The 23,179-nt window shown below is 42.6% G+C and overlaps 1 protein-coding gene across 6 annotated transcripts in view; it reads left to right on the top strand.

Annotated features, from left to right (window-relative positions):
- peak1 (pseudopodium-enriched atypical kinase 1) overlaps nt 1-23,179 on the top strand; it is a 250,855-nt gene that overhangs the window by 215,028 nt on the left and 12,648 nt on the right. For all 6 annotated transcript variants that reach the window (XM_072282795.1, XM_072282794.1, XM_072282796.1 and 3 more), the window contains one exon: nt 9,443-10,224. In XM_072282795.1, coding sequence (XP_072138896.1) covers nt 9,443-10,224 — 782 coding nt within the window. The remainder of the gene's footprint in view (nt 1-9,442; nt 10,225-23,179) is intronic.

Genomic DNA, 23,179 nt, shown 5'->3' on the forward strand with positions numbered 1-23,179 from the left:
CTCTTGAGTGGAGGCCTGTGACTAGTGGTGTGCCACAGGGATCGGTGCTGGGTCCATTGTTATTTGTCATCTATATCAATGATCTGGATGATAATGTGGTAAATTGGATCAGCAAGTTTGCTGATGATACAAAGATTGGAGGTGTAGTAGACAGTGAGGAAGGTTTTCAGAGCCTGCAGAGGGACTTGGACCAGCTGGAAAAATGGGCTGAAAAATGGCAGATGGAGTTTAATACAGACAAGTGTGAGGTATTGCACGTTGGAAGGACAAACCAACGTAGAACATACAGGGTTAATGGTAAGGCACTGAGGAGTGCAGTGGAACAGAGGGATCTGGGAATATAGATACAAAATTCCCTAAAAGTGTCGTCACAGGTAGATAGGGTCGTAAAGAGAGCTTTTGGTACATTGGCCTTTATTAATCGTAGTATTGAGTATAAGAGCTGAAATGTTATGATGAGGTTGTATAAGGCATTGGTGAGGCCGAATCTGGAATGTTGTGCTCAATTTTGGTCACCAAATTACAGGAAGGATATAAATAAGGTTGAAAGAGTGCAGAGAAGGTTTACAACGATGTTGCTGGGACTTGAGAAACTCAGTTACAGAGAAAGGTTGAATAGGTTAGGACTTTATTCTCTGGAGCGTAGAAGAATGAGGGGAGATTTGATAGAGGTATATAAAATTATGATGGGTATAGATAGAGTGAATGCACGCAGGCTTTTTCCACTGAGGCAAGGGGAGAAAAAAAACAGAGGACATGGGTTAAGGGTGAGGGTGAAAAGTTTAAAGGGAACATTAGGGGGGGCTTCTTCACACAGAGAGTGGTGGGAGTATGGAATGAGCTGCCAGACGAAGTGGTAAATGCGGGTTCTTTTTTAACATTTAAGAATAAATTGGACAGATACATGGATGGGAGGTGTATGGAGGAATATGGTCCGTGTGCAGGTCAGTGGGACTAGGCAGAAAATGGTTCGGCACAGCCAAGAAGGGCCAAAAGGCCTGTTTCTGTGCTGTGGTTTCTATGGTTCTATCTGATCCGTCTGTGAGAACTTTTGTGTGTTCCCTTATCTTACCCTTTCTGAAGTCCACAGTCAGTTCTTTGATCTTATTAACATTGAGAGCAAGATTTTGTGGCCATAGACAGAGCAGCTGCCATATGAAACAATGATGCATTGGATAGGATGCTTTTCATAATGCATCAATGAAGATTGAAAGACAAGGGGCCATGCCAAATTTCTTTAGCCTCCTCAGGAAATAGAGGCATTGGTGAGCTTTCTTGGCCATTGTGTCAATGTGCTTGAACCTGGACAGGTTTGAAGCTCTCAACCCTCTTGGCCTCAAAACTGCTGATGTAAACAGCAGCAGGTGCACTGACCCCTTCCTGAAGTCACTAACTAGCTCGGAATCAGTTTATCCCTGAATACCTGTATGTCATGAAATTTGTTGTTTTGTGGCAACAATACAGTGCAAAACATAAAAAATACTTTAAGCTACAATAAATAAATTCAGGACTCTTTAGATTCTGGACTAGTTCCTGAGGATTGGAGGGTGGCTAATGTAACCCCACTTTTTAAAAAAGGAGGGAGAAAGAAACCAGGGAATTATAGACCGGTTAGCCTAACATCGGTGGTGGGGAAACTGCTAGAGTCAGTTATCAAAGATGTGATAACAGCACATTTGGAAAGCGGTGAAATCATCGGACAAAGTCAGCATGGATTTGTGAAAGGAAAATCATGTCTGATGAATCTCATAGAATTTTTTGAGGATGTAACTAGTAGAGTGGATAGGGGAGAACCAGTGGATGTGGTATATTTGGATTTTCAAAAGGCTTTTGATAAGGTCCCACACAGGAGATTAGTGTGCAAACTTAAAGCACACGGTATTGGGGGTAAGGTATTGATGTGGATAGAGAATTGGTTGGCAGACAGGAAGCAAAGAGTGGGAATAAACGGGACCTTTTCAGAATGGCAGGCAGTGACTAGTGGGGTACTGCGAGGCTCAATGCTGGGACCCCAGTTGTTTACAATATATATTAATGACTTAGATGAGGGAATTAAATGCAGCATCTCCAAGTTTGCGGATGACACGAAGCTGGGCGGCAGTGTTAGCTGTGAGGAGGATGCTAAGAGGATGCAGGGTGACTTGGATAGGTTAGGTGAGTGGGCAAATTCATGGCAGATGCAATTTAATGTGGATAAATGTGAGGTTATCCACTTTGGTGGCAAAAACAGGAAAACAGATTATTATCTGAATGGTGGCCGATTAGGAAAAGGGGAGGTGCAACGAGACCTGAGTGTCATTGTACACCAGTCATTGAAAGTGGGCATGCAGGTACAGCAGGCGGTGAAAAAGGCAAATGGTATGCTGACATTCATAGCAAGAGGATTCGAGTACAGGAGCAGGGAGGTACTACTGCAGTTGTACAAGGCCTTGGTGAGACCACACCTGGAGTATTGTGTGCAGTTTTGGTCCCCTAATCTGAGGAAAGACATCCTTGCCATAGAGGGAGTACAAAGAAGGTTCACCAGATTGATTCCTGGGATGGCAGGACTTTCATATGATGAAAGACTGGATGATCTAGGCTTATACTCATTGGAATTTAGAAGATTGAGGGGGGATCTGATTGAAACGTATAAAATCCTAAAGGGATTGGACAGGCTAGATGCAGGAAGATTGTTCCAGATGTTAGGGAAGTCCAGAATGAGGGGTCACAGTTTGAGGATAAAGGGGAAGCCTTTTAGGACCGAGATTAGGAAAACCTTCTTCACACAGAGAGTGGTGAATCTGTGGAATTCTCTGCGACAGAAAACAGTTGAGGCCAGTTCATTGGCTATATTTAAGAGGGAGTTAGATATGGCCCTTGTGGCTAAAGGGATCGGGGGTATGGAGGGAAGGCTGGTACAGGGTTCTGAGTTGGATGATCAGCCATGATCATACTGAATGGTGGTGCAGGCTCGAAGGGCCGAATGGCCTACTCCTGCACCTATTTTCTATGTTTTTATGTTTTAAAAGAGAAATAGTGAGCTAGTGTTCGTTGATTGTTCAGAAATCTGATGGCGGAGGTGAAGAAGCTGTTCCTAGAATGATACGTGTGGTTCTTCAGGTTCCTGCACTTTCTCTCTGATGGTAATAATGTAATGAGATTTGCTGACATTGAGAGAAAGGTTGTTGTCATGACACCATGTCACTTAGCTCTCTGTTTGCTTCTTGTACATAATTTGAGATATGGCCCATTATGGTGGTATCATCTGCGAACATGGATATGGAGAATCCTGCCACACAGTTGTGAGTGTTATAGAGAAGACAGATAGATGATCTTTATTGATCCCAAAGGAAATTACAGTGTCACAGCAGCATTACAAGTGCACAGATATACAAATATTAGAAGACAAGAAAGAAAGAATAAAAAATAATTTACCATTAACAGTTTAACAGGAGGGGGGCATCACTTCCCCAGCAATAGGTTGACTTATTATAGAACCTAATGGCCAATGGTAAGAATGACCTCATATAGCACTCTTTGGAGCAGTGCAGTTGTCTTAGTTTATTACTAAAAGTGCTCCTCTGTTCAGCTAAGGTGGCATACAAAGGGTGAGAAACACTGTCCAGAATTGCTAGGATTTTCTGTAGGGTCCTTTGGTCTACCTCAGCCTCCAGTGTGTCCAGATTGACTCCTATGACTGAGCCAGCCTTTCTGATCAGTCTGTTGGTATCGCTCATGTTGATGCCATTGCCCCAGCACACCACCGCATAGAAGATTGTACTGGCGACAACAGACTCATAGAACATGTGAAGGAGGGGCGACCTTGGCCCTTCTTGTACACAGCCTCTGTGTTGATGCTCCAGTCAAGTTTATCATCCAGGTACACCCCCAAGTATTTGTAGTTCCTCAGCACACCCACGTCCTCACCCTCAATAGTAACAGGGAGCAGTCTTCCTACAGTCCATCACCATCTCCTTTGTCTTACTAGTTGAGCTGCAGATGATTCAGCTTGCACCATTTGACAAGGTCCTCCACCTCTCTTTATACACCCAACTATTGCTGAGTCATCGGAGAATTTCTGCAGATGACATGACTCAGTGTTGTATCTACAGTCTGAAGTATCTATCTATTCATCTACTGGAGGAAACTGGAGCATCCAGGAGAAAACCCATGCATTCCACAGGGAGGATGTACAGACTCCTTACAGAAGATGCTGGGATTAAACTCCAAACTCCAACGCCCCGAGCTTTAATAGCGTTGTGCTAGCTGCTATGCTACCATAGCACCTGTATTAGTTATAGATACAGGCCCTTTGGCCCAACTGATCCTTGCTGATCACAGCATCTTCCCTGCTTTTCCCAGTTGCCCGCGTTTGGCTCATAACCCTCCGAGCCCCTCCCTCCATGTCCCTATCCAAATGCCTCTTAAATGTTACAATTGTACCCACCTCAATCACTTTCTCTGGCAACTAATTTCAGTACTTACTCCCTCTGTGTAAAGAAGTTATCTCTCAGATCTCTTAAATCTCTTCCCTTGTATCTTGTATCTCTGTACTTAAGGTTTGAACTCCCCAGTTCTAGGGAAACGTCTATGACCATCCACCTTATACTAACCCCTCATAATTTTATAAACTTCCATGAGGTCAGCCCTCAACGTACACTCCAAAGAATAAGGATCCAGCGTGACCCAACTCTTCCTGTAGTCCAGACAGTATCCTTATAAGTCTCTTTTGTACCCTCTTCAGTTTGACAAACACTTCCTTATAACAGAGTGACCAAAATTCTACACAATATTCCAAGTGTAGCCTCACTAACAACTTAGGTATAACTGCAACATCATGTCCCTACTTCTAAACTCGATGACCTGACTGATGAGGAGAGCATGCTAAATACCTTCTTCACTACCCTGTCTACTTGTGCAGCCACTTTCAGTGAACTGTGTACTTGTATTTCCAGATCCCTCTGCTCCATAACACTCAATGCCCTGCCATTGTCTGTACATGTCCTAACATTGCTTGAATGTCCATAATGCATCATCTCACAAGTTTATGATTAGATTAGATTAGATTATGATTATGATTAGATTATGAGGACACGCAGTCCTCTTTATTGTCATTTAGTAATGCATGCGTTAAGAGATGATACAATTTGTTCCTCCAGAATGATATCACAGAAACACAGGACAAACCAAGACTAAAAAAAACTTGACAAAAACCACATAATTATGACATATAGTTACAACAGTGCAAAGCAATACCATAATTTGATGAAGAACAGACCATGGGCACAATAAAAAAAAAGTCTCAAGGTCTCTCAAAAGACCCATCATCTCACGCAGACGGTTGAAGGAGAAACTCTCCCTGCCATGAGCTTCCAGCGCCGCAAACTTGCCGATGCAGCATCCTGGAAGCACCCGACCACAGTTCAACTCTGAGTCTGTCTGAAAACTTCGAGCCTCCGACCAGCCCTCCGACACCGAGCACCATCTCTGCCGAGTGCTTCGACCCAGACCCCGGCAACAGGCAATAGGCAAAGCCGAGGACTTGGGCCTTCCCCTCCGGAGATTTTCGATCGCACAGTAACAGCAGCAGCGAAGCAGGCATTTCAGAAGTTTCTCCAGATGTTCCTCCGTGCTTCTCACGTCCGTCTCCATCAAATCAGGATTGTGCACGGCCCCTATTTAACAAACACGATACCAATTCGGAGCAGCCGCGCGCGCTGTGTCGCGCCGCCATCTTCTCCTCCCCTCCCCTTGAACTCCATTTGCCATTTATCAACTCATCTTCCTAACTGATCAAGATCTCTTTGCAATTCATTATAACTTGCATCACCATCAACAACACCCCCTCAATTTAGTATCATAAACAAAATTGCAAATTGTGCTATGTACATTCATATCTTAATCTATTTACATATATAAAGAATAACAGAAACCCCAGCACTTACTCTATGTGGGGTCTTTATCACAGGCCTCCAGCTGTAGGATCGACCTTGAATCATCACCCTCTGATTCCTATCATTGGGCCAATTTTGAAACCTCCTCACTAGCTCTCCCTGAAAGCAGTGTAAACCAACTTTCCAAATGAGCCTGCCATTTGGACTTTGTCAACAGCTAAAGTCCATATAGACTACATTAACTGCCTGCCTTCATCTATCCCCTTAGTTACCTCTTCAAAAAACTCCAAAAGATTTGTCAGACATTACCTCCAAATCACAAAGCCATGCTGACTATTCCTGATCAGTCCTTGACTATCCAAGTGATATGGAGGTCTTGTCCCTCATATTTGCCTCCAGTAACTTCACTACAACTGAAGTCAGGCTCACTGGCCTGTAGTTCTCTGGCCTCTCTTTGCTACCCTTCCTGGACAGTGGAACAACACTAACACCTTCCAGTCTTCTGTGACTTTGCCAGTGGCTAATAATGAAGCAATTTGCTTTCTATATATCTTCACCAGTTTTTTTCTGGCAATATTCATTAAGTCTCTTTTCATTCTCATTTCTGACTAATCTAGTTTATATCTGCATCTAACATTCATCCAATTGCATCTCCTCTCATTCATTATTCCTTTTGCAATGTTCAAGGAATAATTATCTTATTTGTAATGTAGCAATTGGTTCCTTGAGGTTGGTGCAGTGGGGATAAGTTCCCACTACCTATTAAATGCTCTCAATGGTGTGCATCTCAAATAACCTCTGACAACCAAGTGTAGCTCCTGGCCTTCACGTGTGGCTTAGCTACTAAGTCCTATGGAACTGTTTCTGCTGACAGGAGAAGGGGCAAAAGTGGGTTACTGGCACCTTAAAACCAGTCACTTCAGGCAGATGGGGCCTGTTAGCTGTGGTTGGCCACTCGTCTAGAAGGTAAACTCTGATCCCAAACCTCGCTGCCTTGTAGTTATACCCACTTATGGGGAAGGCTTTGGGAGTAAACCTCAAGGGAATAATACAGAGCTGGAGTCCTTAAGGCAGTCTTACATTGAGTTCAAAGCTGACTGGCAACTCCTCCGATGGCACTGATGTCAAACTGTATCGGTCTCTGCCATTCCTTTGGATTCATCAGCTGCGTGGAGAGGAGGAGCCTGCTACTACATGGGCAACTGTCCTGGCTTACGTATCATGTAGACGATTAGAATGCAACATCCATGGGCAATCTCGACCAATAGCGGACCTCAATGTAACAACCTTGTGATATACCTCTTCTCGGTGAATGTCATCCCATTTTTTTTGTTAACCAGAAGTTGATTCAGTGGACCACAAGTTTGAAACTTGCTCTTTTGCATCACGTGTAATCTGTATGTGTTCTAGATCCAGCATGGGGTGGAATCCTGGAGTTTGTGTGTAGATTAAATCCACAGGTTTGTTTAATGCACCTCAACCATGGAATTATTCTAGTGGGTGGGGTTTGCAAACAGTTTTAACATCTGTAAAGAGTTGTTGATAAATACTAATTAAATGTTTTGAGGTTTTTGAAAGGAGTTGTCAGATTAGTAATCTTACCACAATAATAACTGATTACTAATTTTTAAAAATTGCTTTGATAGATTTTGTCATGATCATGGTATGTTCCATGAGAGAATCGTGTTGAGTATTCAAGTAGAGAAAGATCTACTGATGTAGAATGGTTTGTCTAATTTGTAGTTCAATTCATTTTCAGAGAAGTAAGTGTACTCCACAAAATTCCAGAGAGGTTAATGCTGGCAGATTAAGAGAACAATTAAACTTGTGCAGGATTAGATGAAATGTAAGCAAATAAAACTATCATTCCTTCATGGGGCACTGTGAGATGTACATGGGCTCATTCTACTTGTCATTTGGAACAAATTATGAAAACATCTGAGTTTTCAGTGACCTTTGGATGAGGTAGATTACTAATTGTCTACCATAGCCTGTGTTTCTGAAGGATTAGTTTGTTCATTCTGTCCCAAAAGGATTATAAATGTGCTCGGGTTATGATGGCCATTGAAGAGAGAGCTTCTTTAAAAAACCTGTTCAAATTTGATCACTCAGTTGCTGGTACATTTTACAAAGCCCATACATTGTGCTTGGATAGATGTCTTTTTTCCTGGTAAGTTAAATTATCTGATTTTTGGGTTTAACAAAATTTTAATTTTTGATGCAATGAGTTTCAGGTATGGCTGTAATTTTTTTGTGGATAGAAATGCTGTGTCATTATTAGAAATAGTTTGTCCCTAGCCCTGCAATGTGTGATCATTATTATAACATTGTACACGGTCATTTGCTTGCAGTAAATAAAATGTGTGTTCTGTAGCCATGTGTAATTGTTAAACAGGGACTGCACTGAGAACATTTGTGTTAATACTCTCACCAGCCAAGACATGTTTGTGTTGTCAATAGCAACATGGAATGTGAAGGTTATGTCTGTCTTCACTAAAGACTGGTTACCAGAGGAGAGAGAGGTTAAGCAGTAATATTTTATAAGGGAATGAAACATGATGTCAAATCTATGCAGTGAAAAACATTCGGCAATTCAGAATAATCACATTAAACTCAAGCACATTGGGACATTTGTGCAGTTGTTTGCTTGTTAAATGAAGCTTTTCACAAAACCTTATTTCTTTTAGTCATTTAAATTTGTGGTTGTTATTTTACTTTTGCAAAGGCCCTCTCTTCATTTGAAGTTTGTATTTGAGTAGTGCTTGTTCAAGGCATTAAGTAATTCTTGTTGCTCTCTACAATTATTTAATCTTTCAGCTCTTCCTGACTCTATATCAGGTTATCTGTTTCTCTTAAACATTCTTTATAATCTCTTTCTGTCTCATAACTCATATAAAAATCTTTGCTCATACACAAGCATTTTATTAATCACCTCTATAACTAATCTTTTCCATTCCACAACTAGGTCTGTAATCCAGTAATCTTGAAATTTGTGATCACTGCAATAACTCCCTGATAATTTTGGAACCAGTTCCCTACAGAAGGCACTTGTTTCTTTTTTTTAAAAAGTGCTTGCTGCATTGCAGGAGCATCAAAGAACTACCAACAGAGAGGAGGGATGAAAAATATTGAGATACACCAACGAAAATTAAAGAGCTTTTAAACTGAAACTGATGTATCTGACAGTCTGCTGCTGCTATAAAGATTTTAACTGTTAATGGTGCAGCTTACTCATTATGAATATGTGAATCAATGTGACTATAAATCAGAACTGTCAAGGATTTTATATCCATGGCGGAATAATTGACTATGACTGCAGTGAAGCTCCAGTACACTCCACTTATGGTCTTTGTAATTTGCTGATCAGAATGCTTGTGTGGAGTCTTGATGCAGTTTCAAGATTAAAGGCCTAGTCTATGAAATTCCAACATTCATTTTGAAAATTTATTTGTTTTCTTAATATAGTACTCAGAAGTTATGTTTATGCACCTTTTTAATGCCCCTACAGTTGAAGGGGCATTATCTAACTGTACTATTACTCAATATCTGTTTTTACAATTGCATAGGACAATCGCGGGCCAACATGATACCCCTGAAGCAGCCAAGGCAAGTGAAAGGAGCTTCAGATGATGCCATTGCATTTGGGGGATTCGTAGAACAGGAAAATATGTCCGAGACACAGCCAACGCCGCCACCTCTTCCAAAGAAGACGATAATCCGAGCAAATACTGATCCAGCATCAAAGGACTATGTCCACAAAATGATAGAAGTGAAGAATTCTGGTCACAATGTAAATTTGGCAAATCCACTGTACGATGTTGACTATCTTGGGGATACAAACTGGGATGCATCAAGTGCTTGTTCGTCAGTCAGCTCAGATGCCAGGATATGTGACAATGAGTCAGGGGACTCACTGGACAGAGCAGTGGGCAAGTCAACTGCAAAAGCAAGTGTATCATCAACAGCTAATAGCATATGTAGCCTCACCATGAGCAGCAGTAAAGAGAGGTGCTCAAATAGCTTGGATTCGTTATCTGATAAAAACCGCTTTCCTCAAAGATCGGGTAAAAGCATACAGAAGCCACAAAGACATGCACTCTACAAAGGGATAGAGAACAAAGAAGAGGTGGTGCTGAAGATTCGAAATCTCCACACTGACTCTCTAAAGAAATTGGCAGCTAAATGTGAGGACAAGTTCATGCAGGGTCAAAAGAACCAGCTTCGCTTTGGATTGGATAACTGGTCCGATTTCAGACTGACTAGTGATAAACCTTGCTGTGAGGCAGGTGATGCCGTTTACTATACAGCATCCTATGCTAAGGACCTCCATAATCAATATGCAATCAAGGTAAGCTATGGGAACCATTCTCTCCTCACTTCTGTGTACCAAAATTTTGTCATCAAAGGGTCATAACATATGCATTCTTGGAAGATTCATGGTAAATAGGGCAGAGTTGTAGAACTCTAGAGAGAGAGAGTGACAATTAGTTTATTCAGGAGACGATTAATATAAAAATAAGAAGAAAAGGATTAGCTGGGTTACACATGGAAAGGTTTAGCTTTATAAACAAAAGAGGAGGTGCGTATGGGTCGATAGTGTAGATTGTAAACATTGGAACCAATGTTTACAATGTTCCAATGTTGTAACATTGGAACAACATTGTTCGGGGCAAACTACAAGTATTGCCATGCTTCTGGCACCAGTGCAGTATGTCCTTAACTTACTAACCCTAACCCATACGTCTTTGGAACATGTGAAGAAACCGGGGCACCCAGAGGAAACCCATGCAGTCATAGTGAGAATGTACAATTTCCTTACAGACAGTGACGATATTGAACCAATGTCGCTGGCGCTGTAATTGTGTCACATTCACCACTACGCTACCATGCTGTTCATTCCATGTGTGGCCCACACCCATACATTTATAATTACCATTTGGAGGAAAACCCTACCATTATGATTAAATTACTGGAGTACTGAACTAGAGATACGAGTTGAAATTCGATGGGAGGTTAAATTCAGTAAATGGAACAATTTGGAACAGAAAAGCTAGAATTGGTGACCATTGTCGTGAGGGAATTTTATAAAATATATATGGTTCACAAATATCTCCCATTCTTACCAGGTCTGACTGATGTGGAAGAATAGCAGTCATTATTACTCTGAGATTTTCTACTTTTCCCAATATTACCACATTACGGTCTATGAACATGATCATTACTAGATGAACAAAAAAAAAGGTACCAAGTCAGAGGGTGGTGAACCTGTGGAATTCTCTGCCACAGGAAACAGTTGAGGCCAGTTCATTGGCTATATTTAAGAGGGAGTTACATATGGACCTTGTGGCTAAAGGGATCAGGGGGTATAGAGAGAAGGCAGGTACAGGGTTCTGAGTTGGATGATCAGCCATGATCATACTGAATGACGGTGCAGGCTCAAAGGGCTGAATGGCCTACTCCTGCACCTATTTTCTATGTTTCTAATTCAGCATCAAAATCCAAGGAAACACTCAAAATGCTGGAGGAACTCTGCAGGTCAGGCAGCAGCATCTGTGGAGAGGAATGAATCCAGTGTTAATTCTGCTCCATAACTGCTGCCTGTCCTGCTAAGTTCCTCTGGCATTTTGTGTGTGTTGCTCTGGATTTCCAGCATCTGCAGAATCTCTTGTGTTTAAAATTCAGAAATGTTTTCAGTCAGCTCATTATTTAATCTGACAGGAACATAATATAATCAGTAACAAAAATGTGTATAATCAGAAAAATAGTATGCAAGCTTTTTTTAAATTCTTTTTCACCACACTTACATTTTGTAAATTATCCCAGTAATTTAAATATGATAAAAGGCCTATATCTCACCACTCTTGGAGATCAAAGTACCATCAGAATTTCACACAAATCTTACAATGACTGTGTAGAGGATTATACTTATTGTTGCAGCAATTATGCTTTGGAATGTTTAACTGGCTACCAGCATTTATATAATTAGTGATATCTGAGACTTCTTACTCAACAGCTTCATGGATGATGAAAAAAAGGCCAAGGGTTTGTTGTGTCCCTCTGGGAATGTTGCCACTCAAGATCTAACATGCACTTCAAAGAGTTTTAAGATTTCTGTCTCAGAACATATCTTGATAATTCACCTTCTTTTTGAATTATTCAAATTCTGATATCTAATGAACAACACATTGGATTGGTCCCTGTGAATAAGTGACTATTTATGACTATTTTGTGTCGGTTTTCACCGTAGAGGACATGTCTAATATGCCGAAGAGAAATGATATGGATGCGATGGGAGGTGAGGGTCTCAATACAATAGCTATTACTAAAGAGGTAATGCTGAGTAAACTTGTGGGCCTAAAGATAGACAAGTCCCCTGGTCCTGATGGACTGCATCCCAGGGTACTGAAAGAAATGGCAGAGGTAATAGTTGAGGCTTTGTTAATAATTTACCAAAATTCTCTGGACTCTGGGCAGGTCCTGGCGGATTGGAAGAGGGGAAATGTCACGTCAGTGTTCAAAAATGGATATAGGGAAAAGGCAGGTAACTATATACCAGTTAGTTTAACATCTGTAGTTGGGAAAATGCTTGAAGCTATCATTAAAGTAGAAATAGCAAGGCATCTGGAAAGAAATGGATCCATCAGGCAGACGCAGCATGGATTCAGCAAAAGCAGGTCCTTACTGGAGTTCTTTGAGGATATAACAAGCGCAATGGATAGAGGGAAACAAATAGGCGTTATTTACTTGGATATCCAGAAGGCGTTTGATAAGGTGCCACATTAAAGACATCCATAAGATAAGGATGCATAGAGTTGGGGGTGATGGATCGAGAATTGGTTAACTAATAGAAAACAGAGAGTTGGGATACGTGGATGTTTCTCTGGTTGGCAATCAGTGGTGAGCGGTGTGCCACATGGGTCGGCGGTGGGCCTGCAACTGTTCACGATGTACATTAATGATCTGGAAGAGGGGACCAAGTGTAGTGTATCTAAGTTTGTTGATGATACTAAATTGAGTGGAAAAGCAAATTGTGCAGAAGATATGGAGAGTCTGCAGGGAGCTATAGATAGGTTAAGTGAATGGGCAAGGGTCTGGCAGATGAAGTACAGTGTTGGTAAATGTGAAGTCATCCACTTTGGAAGGAAAAATAGAAGATCAGATTATTATTTAAGTGGTAAAAGATTGCAGCATGCTGCTGTGCAGAGGGACTTGGGAGTGCTTGAGCATGAATCGCAAAAGGTTGGTTTGCAGGTGCAGCAGGTTATCAAGAAGGCAATTGGAATGTTGGCCTTCATTGCTAGAGGGATTTAATTTAAGATTAGGGAGGTTAGGCTACAACTGTACAGGATACTGGCGAGGCTGCATCTGGAGTATTGTGTGCAGCTCTGGTCTCTTTATTTGAGGAAGGATGTACAGGTTTTGGAGATGGTGCAGAAGAGGTTCAGCAGATTGATTCCAGAGATGAAGGGGTTAGACTATGAGGAGAGATTGAGTTGCCTGGGACTGTACTCGATGGAATTCAGAAAGTTGAAAGGAGATCTTATAGAAACATATAAAATTATGAAAGCAATAGATAAGAGAGGCAGGAAAGTTGTTCCCACTGGTAGGTGAGACTAGAACTAGGGGACATAGCCTCAAGATTCAGGGGAGTAAACTTAGGACAGAGATGAGGAGGAACTGCTTTTCCCAAAGAGTGGTGAATCTGTAGAACTCTCTGCCCAGTGGAGGCTACCTCAGTAAATATATCTAAGACAAGGTTGGTTAGATTTTGGCATAGTAGGGGAATTAAGGGTTATGGGGAAAAGGCAGGTAGGTGGAGATGAGTCCATGGTCAGATCAGCCATGATCTTATTGAATGACGGTGCAGGCTTGACGGGCCAGATGACCTACTTTCTTTTGTTCTTATGTAAGTGAGCAAAAATGTGGCCTCCACACATCAAAGTTGCTGGTGAACGCAGCAGGCCAGGCAGCATCTCTAGGAAGAGGTACAGTCAACGTTTCGGGCTGAGACCCTTCGTCAGGACTGGCCTCATTAGTTTTGACTTAGTTATTGTCTTTGGCTGTTCAATTAAGATATCTGCTTTGGATGGTCTTAAATTATGTAGTCTCTAGTTTTCAACTTTGGTGGCCACTTATTATTTATTTATTTATTTATTGATTGTTTGATTGAGATATAGTACAGAACATGTCCTTCTGGCCCTTGGTGCCATGCTGCCCAGCAATCCCCCAATTTGATCCTAGCCTAATCACGGGACAATTTACAATGACTAATTAACCTACCAACTGGTACGTCTTTGGACTGTGGGGAGGAAACTGGAGCACCCTGAAGAAACCCATGTGGTCACAGGGAGAATATACAAACTCCTTACAGCAGTGGGAATCGAACCAGGGTTGCCCGTACTGTAAAGTATTGTGCTAACTGCTAGGCTACCATGCATCCATCAAGACTTTGCTAATAGCATATTATAGTATATCTTGTGTATTCAAACTAGTGTTTGTTCTTCAATTAGCTCAAGTGCCAAAATGTGTCCAATAAGTCAGAGGATATAGATTTTTTTAATCCATTTTGTAGATTACTTGTGCCTGCACCCCTAAATGCTCTTTCCAACACAAACTATGACCTGGACTTTGAGCTCATTTGGTGATCCACCTGAGTTCATTGGTCTCCTGTCTTGGAGTCTGCTTTTATCTGGAACAGTTTCTCCCCCGGGATGCTGACTGCTGCTGAACTCTTTGAAGCCCAACATAGCACAAACATCTTCCACCAAAACTGGCAGGCATTACCTACAGAAATTCTTTCAGGGTCATTTAAAACCTTGCCCCAGGATGACTGAAGATGTTGGAAACCTGAAATAAAAGCAGAAACCTGCTGGAAGCACTCAGCAGGTACATACACTCAAGAGATTCTGTAGATGCTGGAAATCCAGATCACCGCACAAAATGCTGGAGGAACTCTACAGGTCAGGCGGCTGGATTCCTCCAGCATGTTGTGTGTGTTACTCAGCAGGTACGGGCTGCTTCTATGGTAAGATAAATAGAGTCTCGGGGTCCAAAACTGAGGAAAATAGAAAACAAGTTATTTTGCATTATCAAGGAGGGTTGGACAGAGGTAGATAGGAAAAAGGAAATATTGCTTGCAGGATGAGTCCAACAAGGCCCTGGTAATAAACTGCTTTGGTTGATGGATTAAATAGATTGAAAATTAAGGAGCATGTAAAATCTGTGAACTGCAGATCAAATGTGTAGGAAATCCCAGGCAGATCAAAGTTAGCAAAGACAGTTAATGTTATACTGTAATGACCTACAGAAATACTAGCCAGTACTTATATAAACAGAGAAAATGTGTTATCTGAAATTGTTAAATTTAATATTGAGTTTGGAAGACTGTGACATACCCAGATGTAAAATGAACTGCAATTTCTCAAGCTTCAGTTGTACCTGAGGCAACAGACTTGATAAATGATGGTGTAGTGTGATGCAGAATTAAAGAGACAGGCTACTAGAAATTCAGGATTGCTCCTGCCGAACAAATGCGGGTGCTCTTTAAAGCTGTCATACCATCTGCATTTGACTTCCCCAGTGTACAGGAGACCATGTGGCGAGACCAAAATACTGCACATTGGAAAAAGTGAAAGTGTAATTGCTTGGCTTGAGAGAACTGTTTGTGCCCCTGGATGGCCAGGAGAGTAGAGGTATAATGATTGGCATTGCATGTTCCTCCCCATTGGATGGGAAGATCCCAAGATAAGGCAGTTGGTTTGTGGAGGTAGAAGATTGGACCAGGGAGTGACAAAGGGATCAATCCCTTTGGAGAGTTGAAAAGAACAGGGAGAGAAGAGGAGGATATGACTAGAGATGGAATCTTATTTATCCTTGCTCACTTTCTACCCCAGCAGCCCCTGCATTCAACAAATCACATTTTGAGCTTTACGTCACCTTTAATGAGATTCCACCTGCTCTCTTGACAATGAAGGTCACCGCCTCCAAGTATGCATTATCCTCATAGTGCAGTGTGATGCCTGAGATTGGAATGACCTTGGTTTGAAGTGGATATTTAATGTTAAATTTCCACTTCATCACTCCAACTTCCATGTATCAAATTGAACCATAGATTAGCTTCTCTCCAGTAGGAAGGGAGTTGCACTATTGTGAGTGAATTGTTAGGGCAATTGTGCAGTGAGATTGGATCTGCTATGGATCCACAGATTAAGAATCCTGTAATGTAGCCAACATAAATACTTGGATGTTTTTAATTGCATTGGATTGCTTCAGATAGCAAGATGAGGAGTATGTTGATTTTTATACAGTATTGTGTGTGATTTGGCTTCCCAAGGAATAGACCTACTATTTATAGAAATAGTATATTTACTGTTTATATCCCAGTCCTGATGGAGAGTCTCAGCCCATAACATTGACTATATATTCCCCTTCATAAATGCTGCCTGGTCTGCTAAGTTCCTCTAGCATTTTGTGTATGCTACTCTGGATTTTCAGCATTTGCAGAATCTCTTGTGTTTGTTTATATACCCAATATTTTCATTAGGAGAGTCAAGAATAAAGAAACATAATTACAAGAAATGAGGCTGATTATTTAAAACTGAGATAGTAAGTCTTTCTAGTTCCTTCCCTAGATGATGATAAAGGCTAGTTCATTAGAAATACTTAAAATGGTGGCAGATAAATATTTGAACAATTGAGGAATTGGGACTGTGGAGAACTTGCACAAAGGAGGAGTCAAGGCCGGCATAGATCAGCATGGCAGAGTAGATATGAAGGGTTTGGTGGCCTATACTATCTTCTTGTGAGGGAAGCACAGTTGTTTAGTGAGTGCTGCTGTCCCAGGCTCAGGTTTAATCCTGACTTCGGCTACTGTCTGTGTGTGCAGATTGCATGTTCTTCACATGACCTTGTCAATTTTCACCAAGGAGTTCTCAGTTCCTCCCACCTGCCAGGTGGTAGGTTAATTGACTACACTACTGCCCTAGTGCAAGTGCATGGCAGGAGAATAGGGGTGGATGAAAGGTAAATTGGGACTGGTATAAGATTAGTGTGAATGAGTGCCTGATGGTTTGCATAACTGAAGAGCTTACTGCCATTCTATGTAACTGTATGGGTGACTGAAGGATAAGTGTTCAAATTTCAAAGTATATTTATTATCAAAATACACATATGTCCCATATACAATCCTGAGATCCATTTTCTTGTGGGCAATTACAGAAAATACAAGAAACACAATAGAATCAATGAAATTCGGCACCCAACAGGACAGCCAACAACCGATGTGCAAATACAACAAACTATGAAAATACAAAAATAAGAAGAAATAATAATAAATAAGCAATAAATTATCAAGAACATGACATGGAGAGTCCTTGAATGTGAGTCCATAAATTGTGGGAACAGTTCAGAGATAGGGTGAGTGAAGCTTAGTGAAGTTATCGCTTCTATTTCAAGAGCCTGATGGTTGATGGGTAATAACTGCTCCTGAACCTGATGTTGAGGGTCCTGAGGCTCTCGTACCACCTTCTTGATGGCAGCAGTGAGAAGAGAGTATGGTCTGGAATGGCCGGGGTTCTTAACAATGGATGCTGCTTTCCTGCAACAGCGCTCCATGTAGATATCTCAATGGTGGGGAAGGCTTTACCCGTGATGGACTAGGCTGTGTCCATTACTATCCACTACTATTTGTAGACCTTTCTATACAAAGGCATTGGTGTTTCCATACCAGGCCTATAAAGTTTGTCAAAGTTTGAAACTTTGCAAACTTATAAGGAAGTCCAGGCACTGCCGTGCTTTCTTCGTAATGGCTGGATCCAGGACAGATCCTCTGAAGTGATAACACCAAGGATTTTTAAGTTCCTGACCCTGTTCTCCTCTGAACCCATGATGAAGATGAGTTCATGGACCTTCAGTTTCCTCCTCCTGAAGTCAATAATCATTCTTTGGTCTTGTTGACATTGAGTGAGAAGTTGTTGTGGCATCACTCAGTTAGATATTCAGTCTCCCTCCTATAAGCTGATTCATCACCCACCACCTGATTTGGCCAACGACAGTGGTGATGTCAGCAAACCTGAATATGGCATTGGAGCTTGCTTAACTTCACAGTCATAAGTATAAAGTGAGTAGAGCAGGGGGCTGAGCACACAGCTTTGTGATGCATCTGTGCTTGGGGAGATTGTGGAGGAGATGTTGCCAATCTGAACTGACTGGGGTCTGCAAGTTAGGAAAATGAGGATCCATTTGCACAGGAGGTATTGAGGCCTAGGACTTGAAGCTCATTGATTACTTTTGAGGGGATGATAGTATTGAATGCTGAGCTGTAGTCCATAAAGAGCATCCTGATATATATATGTCTTCGCTGTCCAGATGTTTCAGGATCGAATGAAGAGCCAATGAAATGGCATCTGTTGTGGACCTGTTGCTCCAGTAGGCAAATTGGAGCTGATCCAAGTGACTTCTCAAGCAGGAGTTAATATGTTTCATCACCATCCTTTCAAAACACTTCATCACTATGGATGTAGGTGCTGCTGGATGATAGTCACTAAGACAGGTTGCCATGTTCTTCTTCGGCACTGGTATAATTGAAGCCTGCTTGAAGCAGGTGGGTACCTCTGATTGCCAAGGTGAGAGGTTAAAGTTACCGGGAACACTCCTGCCAGTTGATCAGCACAGGTCTCAGCCAGGTACCCTGTCTGGGTTGGATGCTTTCTGTGAGTTCACTCTCCTGAAGGATGCTCTCACATCAGCCTCAGAGACCGAAATCACAGGGTTGTCTGGGAATGTGAGAATTTGTGAAGGTGACTCCATGTTTTGATGGTCAAAATGAGCATAAAAGGCATTGACCTCATCTGGGAGCAAAGCCTTGTTCTCACTTGGTTTTACTTTGTAAGAGGTGATAGAATTCAAGCCCTGTCATACCTGTTGAGCTTCTTTCAGTGATTCATGTTTGGTGCAGAATTGCCACTTCGCACAGAGGTCACTTTCCAGAGATAGTTCCTGGACCTGTTGTATTTAATTTGGTCACCAGACCTGAATGCCACTGAGAAAATCTGCAGGTGCTGGAAATCTGAACAACACACATAAACTGCTGGAGGAACTCAGCAGGCCAGGCAGCATCTATGGAAAGAAGTACAGTCGATGTTTAGGGCCAAAACCCTTCGGAAGGACTGGAGAAAAAACGCTGAGGAGTAGATTTGAAAGGTGGGGGGAGGGGAGAGAGAAATGCCAGGCGATAGGTGAAACTTGGAGGGGAGGGATGAAGCAAACAGCTAGGAAGTTGATTGGTGAAAGAGATGGAAGGCCATGGAAGAAAGAAGAAAGGGAGAGTGGGGGGGAGGAGCACCAGAGGGAGGCGATAGGCAGGCAAGGAGATAACATGAGAGATGGACGAGGGGATGGGAAACAGTAAAGTGGGGGAGGTGGAGGCATAACCTGATGGCATGAAACCCCTTATATTCTGCTTGGGTGGCTTCCAACCTGATGGCATGAACATCAATTTCTCAAACTTCCAGTAATGCCTCCACTCCCCCCTCACCGTTTCCCATCCCCTTGTCCCTGTCTCCTGTTATCTCTTTGCCTACCCATTGCCTCCCTCTGGTGGTGCAGCCCCATCTCCCACTCTCCCCCACCTCCCACGTCCTTTCTTCCATGGCCTTCTGTCTTTTTCACCAATCAACTTCCTAGCTCGTTGCTTCATCCCTCCCCCTCCAAGTTTCACCCATCGCCTGGCTTTTCTCTCTCCCTTTCCCCCCATCTTTTAAACCACCTAGTCAGCCTTTTTTCTCCAGTCCTGCCGAAGGGTTTTGGCCTGAAACGACAACAGTACTTTGTTCCATAGATGCTGCCTGGCCTGCTGAGTTCCTCCAGCATTTTGTGTGTGTTGCTGAATGCCACTGATCTGGCTCTCAGCAGAATGCAGATCTCATGGTTCATTCAAGGCTACTGATTAGGAAAGATTCTGAATAATTTTGTGGGGACACAATCATCTACGACTGTTTTTCTAAAGTCCATGACAATTGTGGTGTTTTCATTCAGATCTTCTGAGTCCTTGAACACGGTCCAATCTACTGACCCGAATCAATCCTCGAGCTTCTCCTCTGCCTTCTGCTATTACCTCTTTGTTATCCTTATCTCTGGACCCTTGCTCTTTAGCTACTGCCTGTATGCAGATAGGAGAAGGACAGCTAAGTGATCAAATTTCTCAAAATGTGGTCTTGTCATGGAATGACAGGCATTCCTAATCGTAGTGTAACAGTGGTTGACTGTGTTGGGACCCCTGGTGCTGCAGGTGATTTTGTCTGCAAGCGACAAGACCACGACATCCAAGCGTCACAAAGAAGTTATCATGAAACACAGACCCTAATCTTCTGCCTTCTCTGAATCAGCAATCCGGTCCATCCAATGTATTGAGAAGCCCTCGGGTCTTACCACCATACCTAACATGCCTGGGGTGAGCCATGTATCCGTGAAACACCGAATACAGCAATTCATCATTTCCCTCTGATACAGCAATCTTGCCCTGAGGTCATCAATCTTGGTCTCCAGTGACTGTACATTTGTTAACAAGATGCAGGGTAGAGGAAGCTTCATTCTGTAGCATTTCAGTCTGACTTGGATTCCACCACTCCTCCCTCTCTTTTGGCCATGGCAATGTACCTTCATTTGCTTAAAGATATTGTCCCTGCGTGCTTGATAGCTAAGCCTGCTGAGTTCTTCAAATCTTGAAATCGCTAGTTCATTAAGATGGTTGCTTAGGGGGTAATTACAAGCTGCAGCTTGCAGTGAGAATAATTCAGAAGAAATGTACTTAGAAGCTTTGTAAACAGCCCAAAACATATTGCTGTGGTTTACCAGCACCATCTTGTAAATGTCTGATCCATCTTGTAAAATCAGTCTGATCCACTTAGAGTCATAGAACACTACACCACAGAAACAGGCCATTTGGCTCATCTAGTCTATGCCTAGCCATTAATCTGCCTAGTATCATCGACCTGCACCCGGACTATAGCCCTCCATACCCCTACCATCCGCTACCATCCATGTACCTATCCAAATTTCTCTTCAATGTTGAAATCGACTCTGCATCCTCCACTTGCGCTGGCGGCTCGATCCACACACTCACCATCCTCTGAGTGAAGAAGTTACCCCTCATGTTCCCCTTAAACATTCCAACTTTCACCATTAACCCATGACCTCTAGTTACATAGAACATAGAATAGTATAGCACATTACCGGCCCTTCAGCCCACAATGTTGTGCTGACCCTCAAACCCTGCCTTCCATATAACCCCCCACCTTAAATTCCTCCGTATACCTGTCTACTAGTCTCTTAAACTTCGCTAGTGTATCTGCCTCCACCACTGACTCAGGCAGTGCATTCCACGCACCAACCACTCTCTGAGTAAAAAACCTTCCACTAATATCCCCCTTGAACTTCCCACCCCTTACCTTAAAGTCATGTCCTCTTATATTGAGCAGTGGTGCCCTGGGGAAGAGGCGCTGGCTATCCACTCTATCTATTCCTCTTATTATCTTGTACACCTCTATCATGTCTCCTCTCATCCTCCTCCTCTCCAAAGAGTAAAGCCCTAGCTCCCTTAATCTCTGATCATAATACATACTCTCTAAACCAGGCAGCATCCTGGTAAATCTGATCTGTACCCTTTCCAATGCTTCCACGTCCTTCCTATAGTGAGGCGACCAGAACTGGACACAGTACTCCAAGTGTGGCCTAACCAGAGTTTTATAGAGCTGCATCATTACATCGCGACTCTTAAACTCTATCCCTCGACTTATGAAAGCTAACACCCCATAAGCTTTCTTAACTACCCTATCTACCTGTGAGGCAACTTTCAGGGATCTGTGGACATGTACCCCCAGATCCCTCTACTCCTCCACACTGCCAAGTATCCTGCCTTTTACTTTGTACTCTGCCTTGGAGTTTGTCCTTCCAAAGTGTACCACCTCACACTTCTCCGGGTTGAACTCCATCTGCCACTTCTCAGCCCACTTCTGCATCCTGTCAATGTCCCTCTGCAATCTTCAACAATCCTCTACACTATCTACAACACCACCAACCTTTGTGTCATCTGCAAACTTGCCAACCCACCCTTCTACCCCCACATCCAGGTCGTTAATAAAAATCACAAAAAGTAGAGGTCCCAGAACAGATTCTTGTGGGACACCACTAGTCACAATCCTCCAATCTGAATGTACTCCCTCCACCACGACCCTCTGCTTTCTGCAGGCAAGCCAATTCTGAATCCACCTGGCCAAACTTCCCTGGATCCCGTGCCTTCTAACTTTCTGAATAAGTCTACCGTGTGGAACCTTGTCAAATGCCTTACTAAAATCCACATACGTTTGTAGATCACATCCACTGCACTACCCTCATCTATATGCCTGGTCACCTCCTCAAGGAACTCTATCAGGCTTGTTAGACACGATCTGCCCTTCACAAAGTCATGCTGACTGTCCCTGATCAGACCATGATTCTCTAAATGCCCATAGATCCTATCTCTAAGAATCTTTTCTAACAGCTTTCCCACCACAGATGTAAGGCTCAGTGGTCTATAATTATCCAGACTATCCCTACTACCTTTTTTGAACAAGGGGACAACATTCGCCTTCCTCCAATCCTCCGGTACCATTCCCTTGGACAACGAGGACATAAAGATCCTAGCCAGAGGCTCAGCAATCTCTTCCCTCGCCTCGTGGAGCAGCCTGGGGAATATTCTGTCAGGCCCCAGGGACTTATCCGTCCTAATGTATTTTAACAACTCCAACACCTCCTCTCCCTTAATATCAATGTGCTCCAGAACATCAACCTCACTCATATTGTCCTCACCATCATCAAGTTCCCTCTCATTGGTGAATACCGAAAAGAAGTATTCATTGAGGACCTCGCTCACTTCCACAGCCTCCAGGCACATCTTCCCACCTTTATCTCTAATTGGTCCTATCTTCACTCCTGTCATCCTTTTTTTCTTCACATAATTGAAGAATACCTTGGGGTTTTCCTTTACCCTGCTCGCCAAGACCTTCTCATGCCCCCTTCTTGCTCTCCTCAGCCCCTTCTTAAGCTCGTTTCTTGCTTCCCTATATTCCTCAATAGACCCATCTGATCCTTGCTTCCTAAACCTCATGTATGCTGCCTTCTTCCACCTGACTAGATTTTCCACCTCACTTGTCACCCATGGTTCCTTCACCCTACCATTCCTTATCTTCCTCACCGGGACAAATTTATCCCTAACATCCTGCAAGAGATCTCTAAACATCGACCACATGTCCATAGTACATTTCCCT

This window comes from Mobula birostris, chromosome 18 (genome assembly GCF_030028105.1).
Source record: "Mobula birostris isolate sMobBir1 chromosome 18, sMobBir1.hap1, whole genome shotgun sequence".
NCBI classification, from domain to species: domain Eukaryota; kingdom Metazoa; phylum Chordata; class Chondrichthyes; order Myliobatiformes; family Myliobatidae; genus Mobula; species Mobula birostris.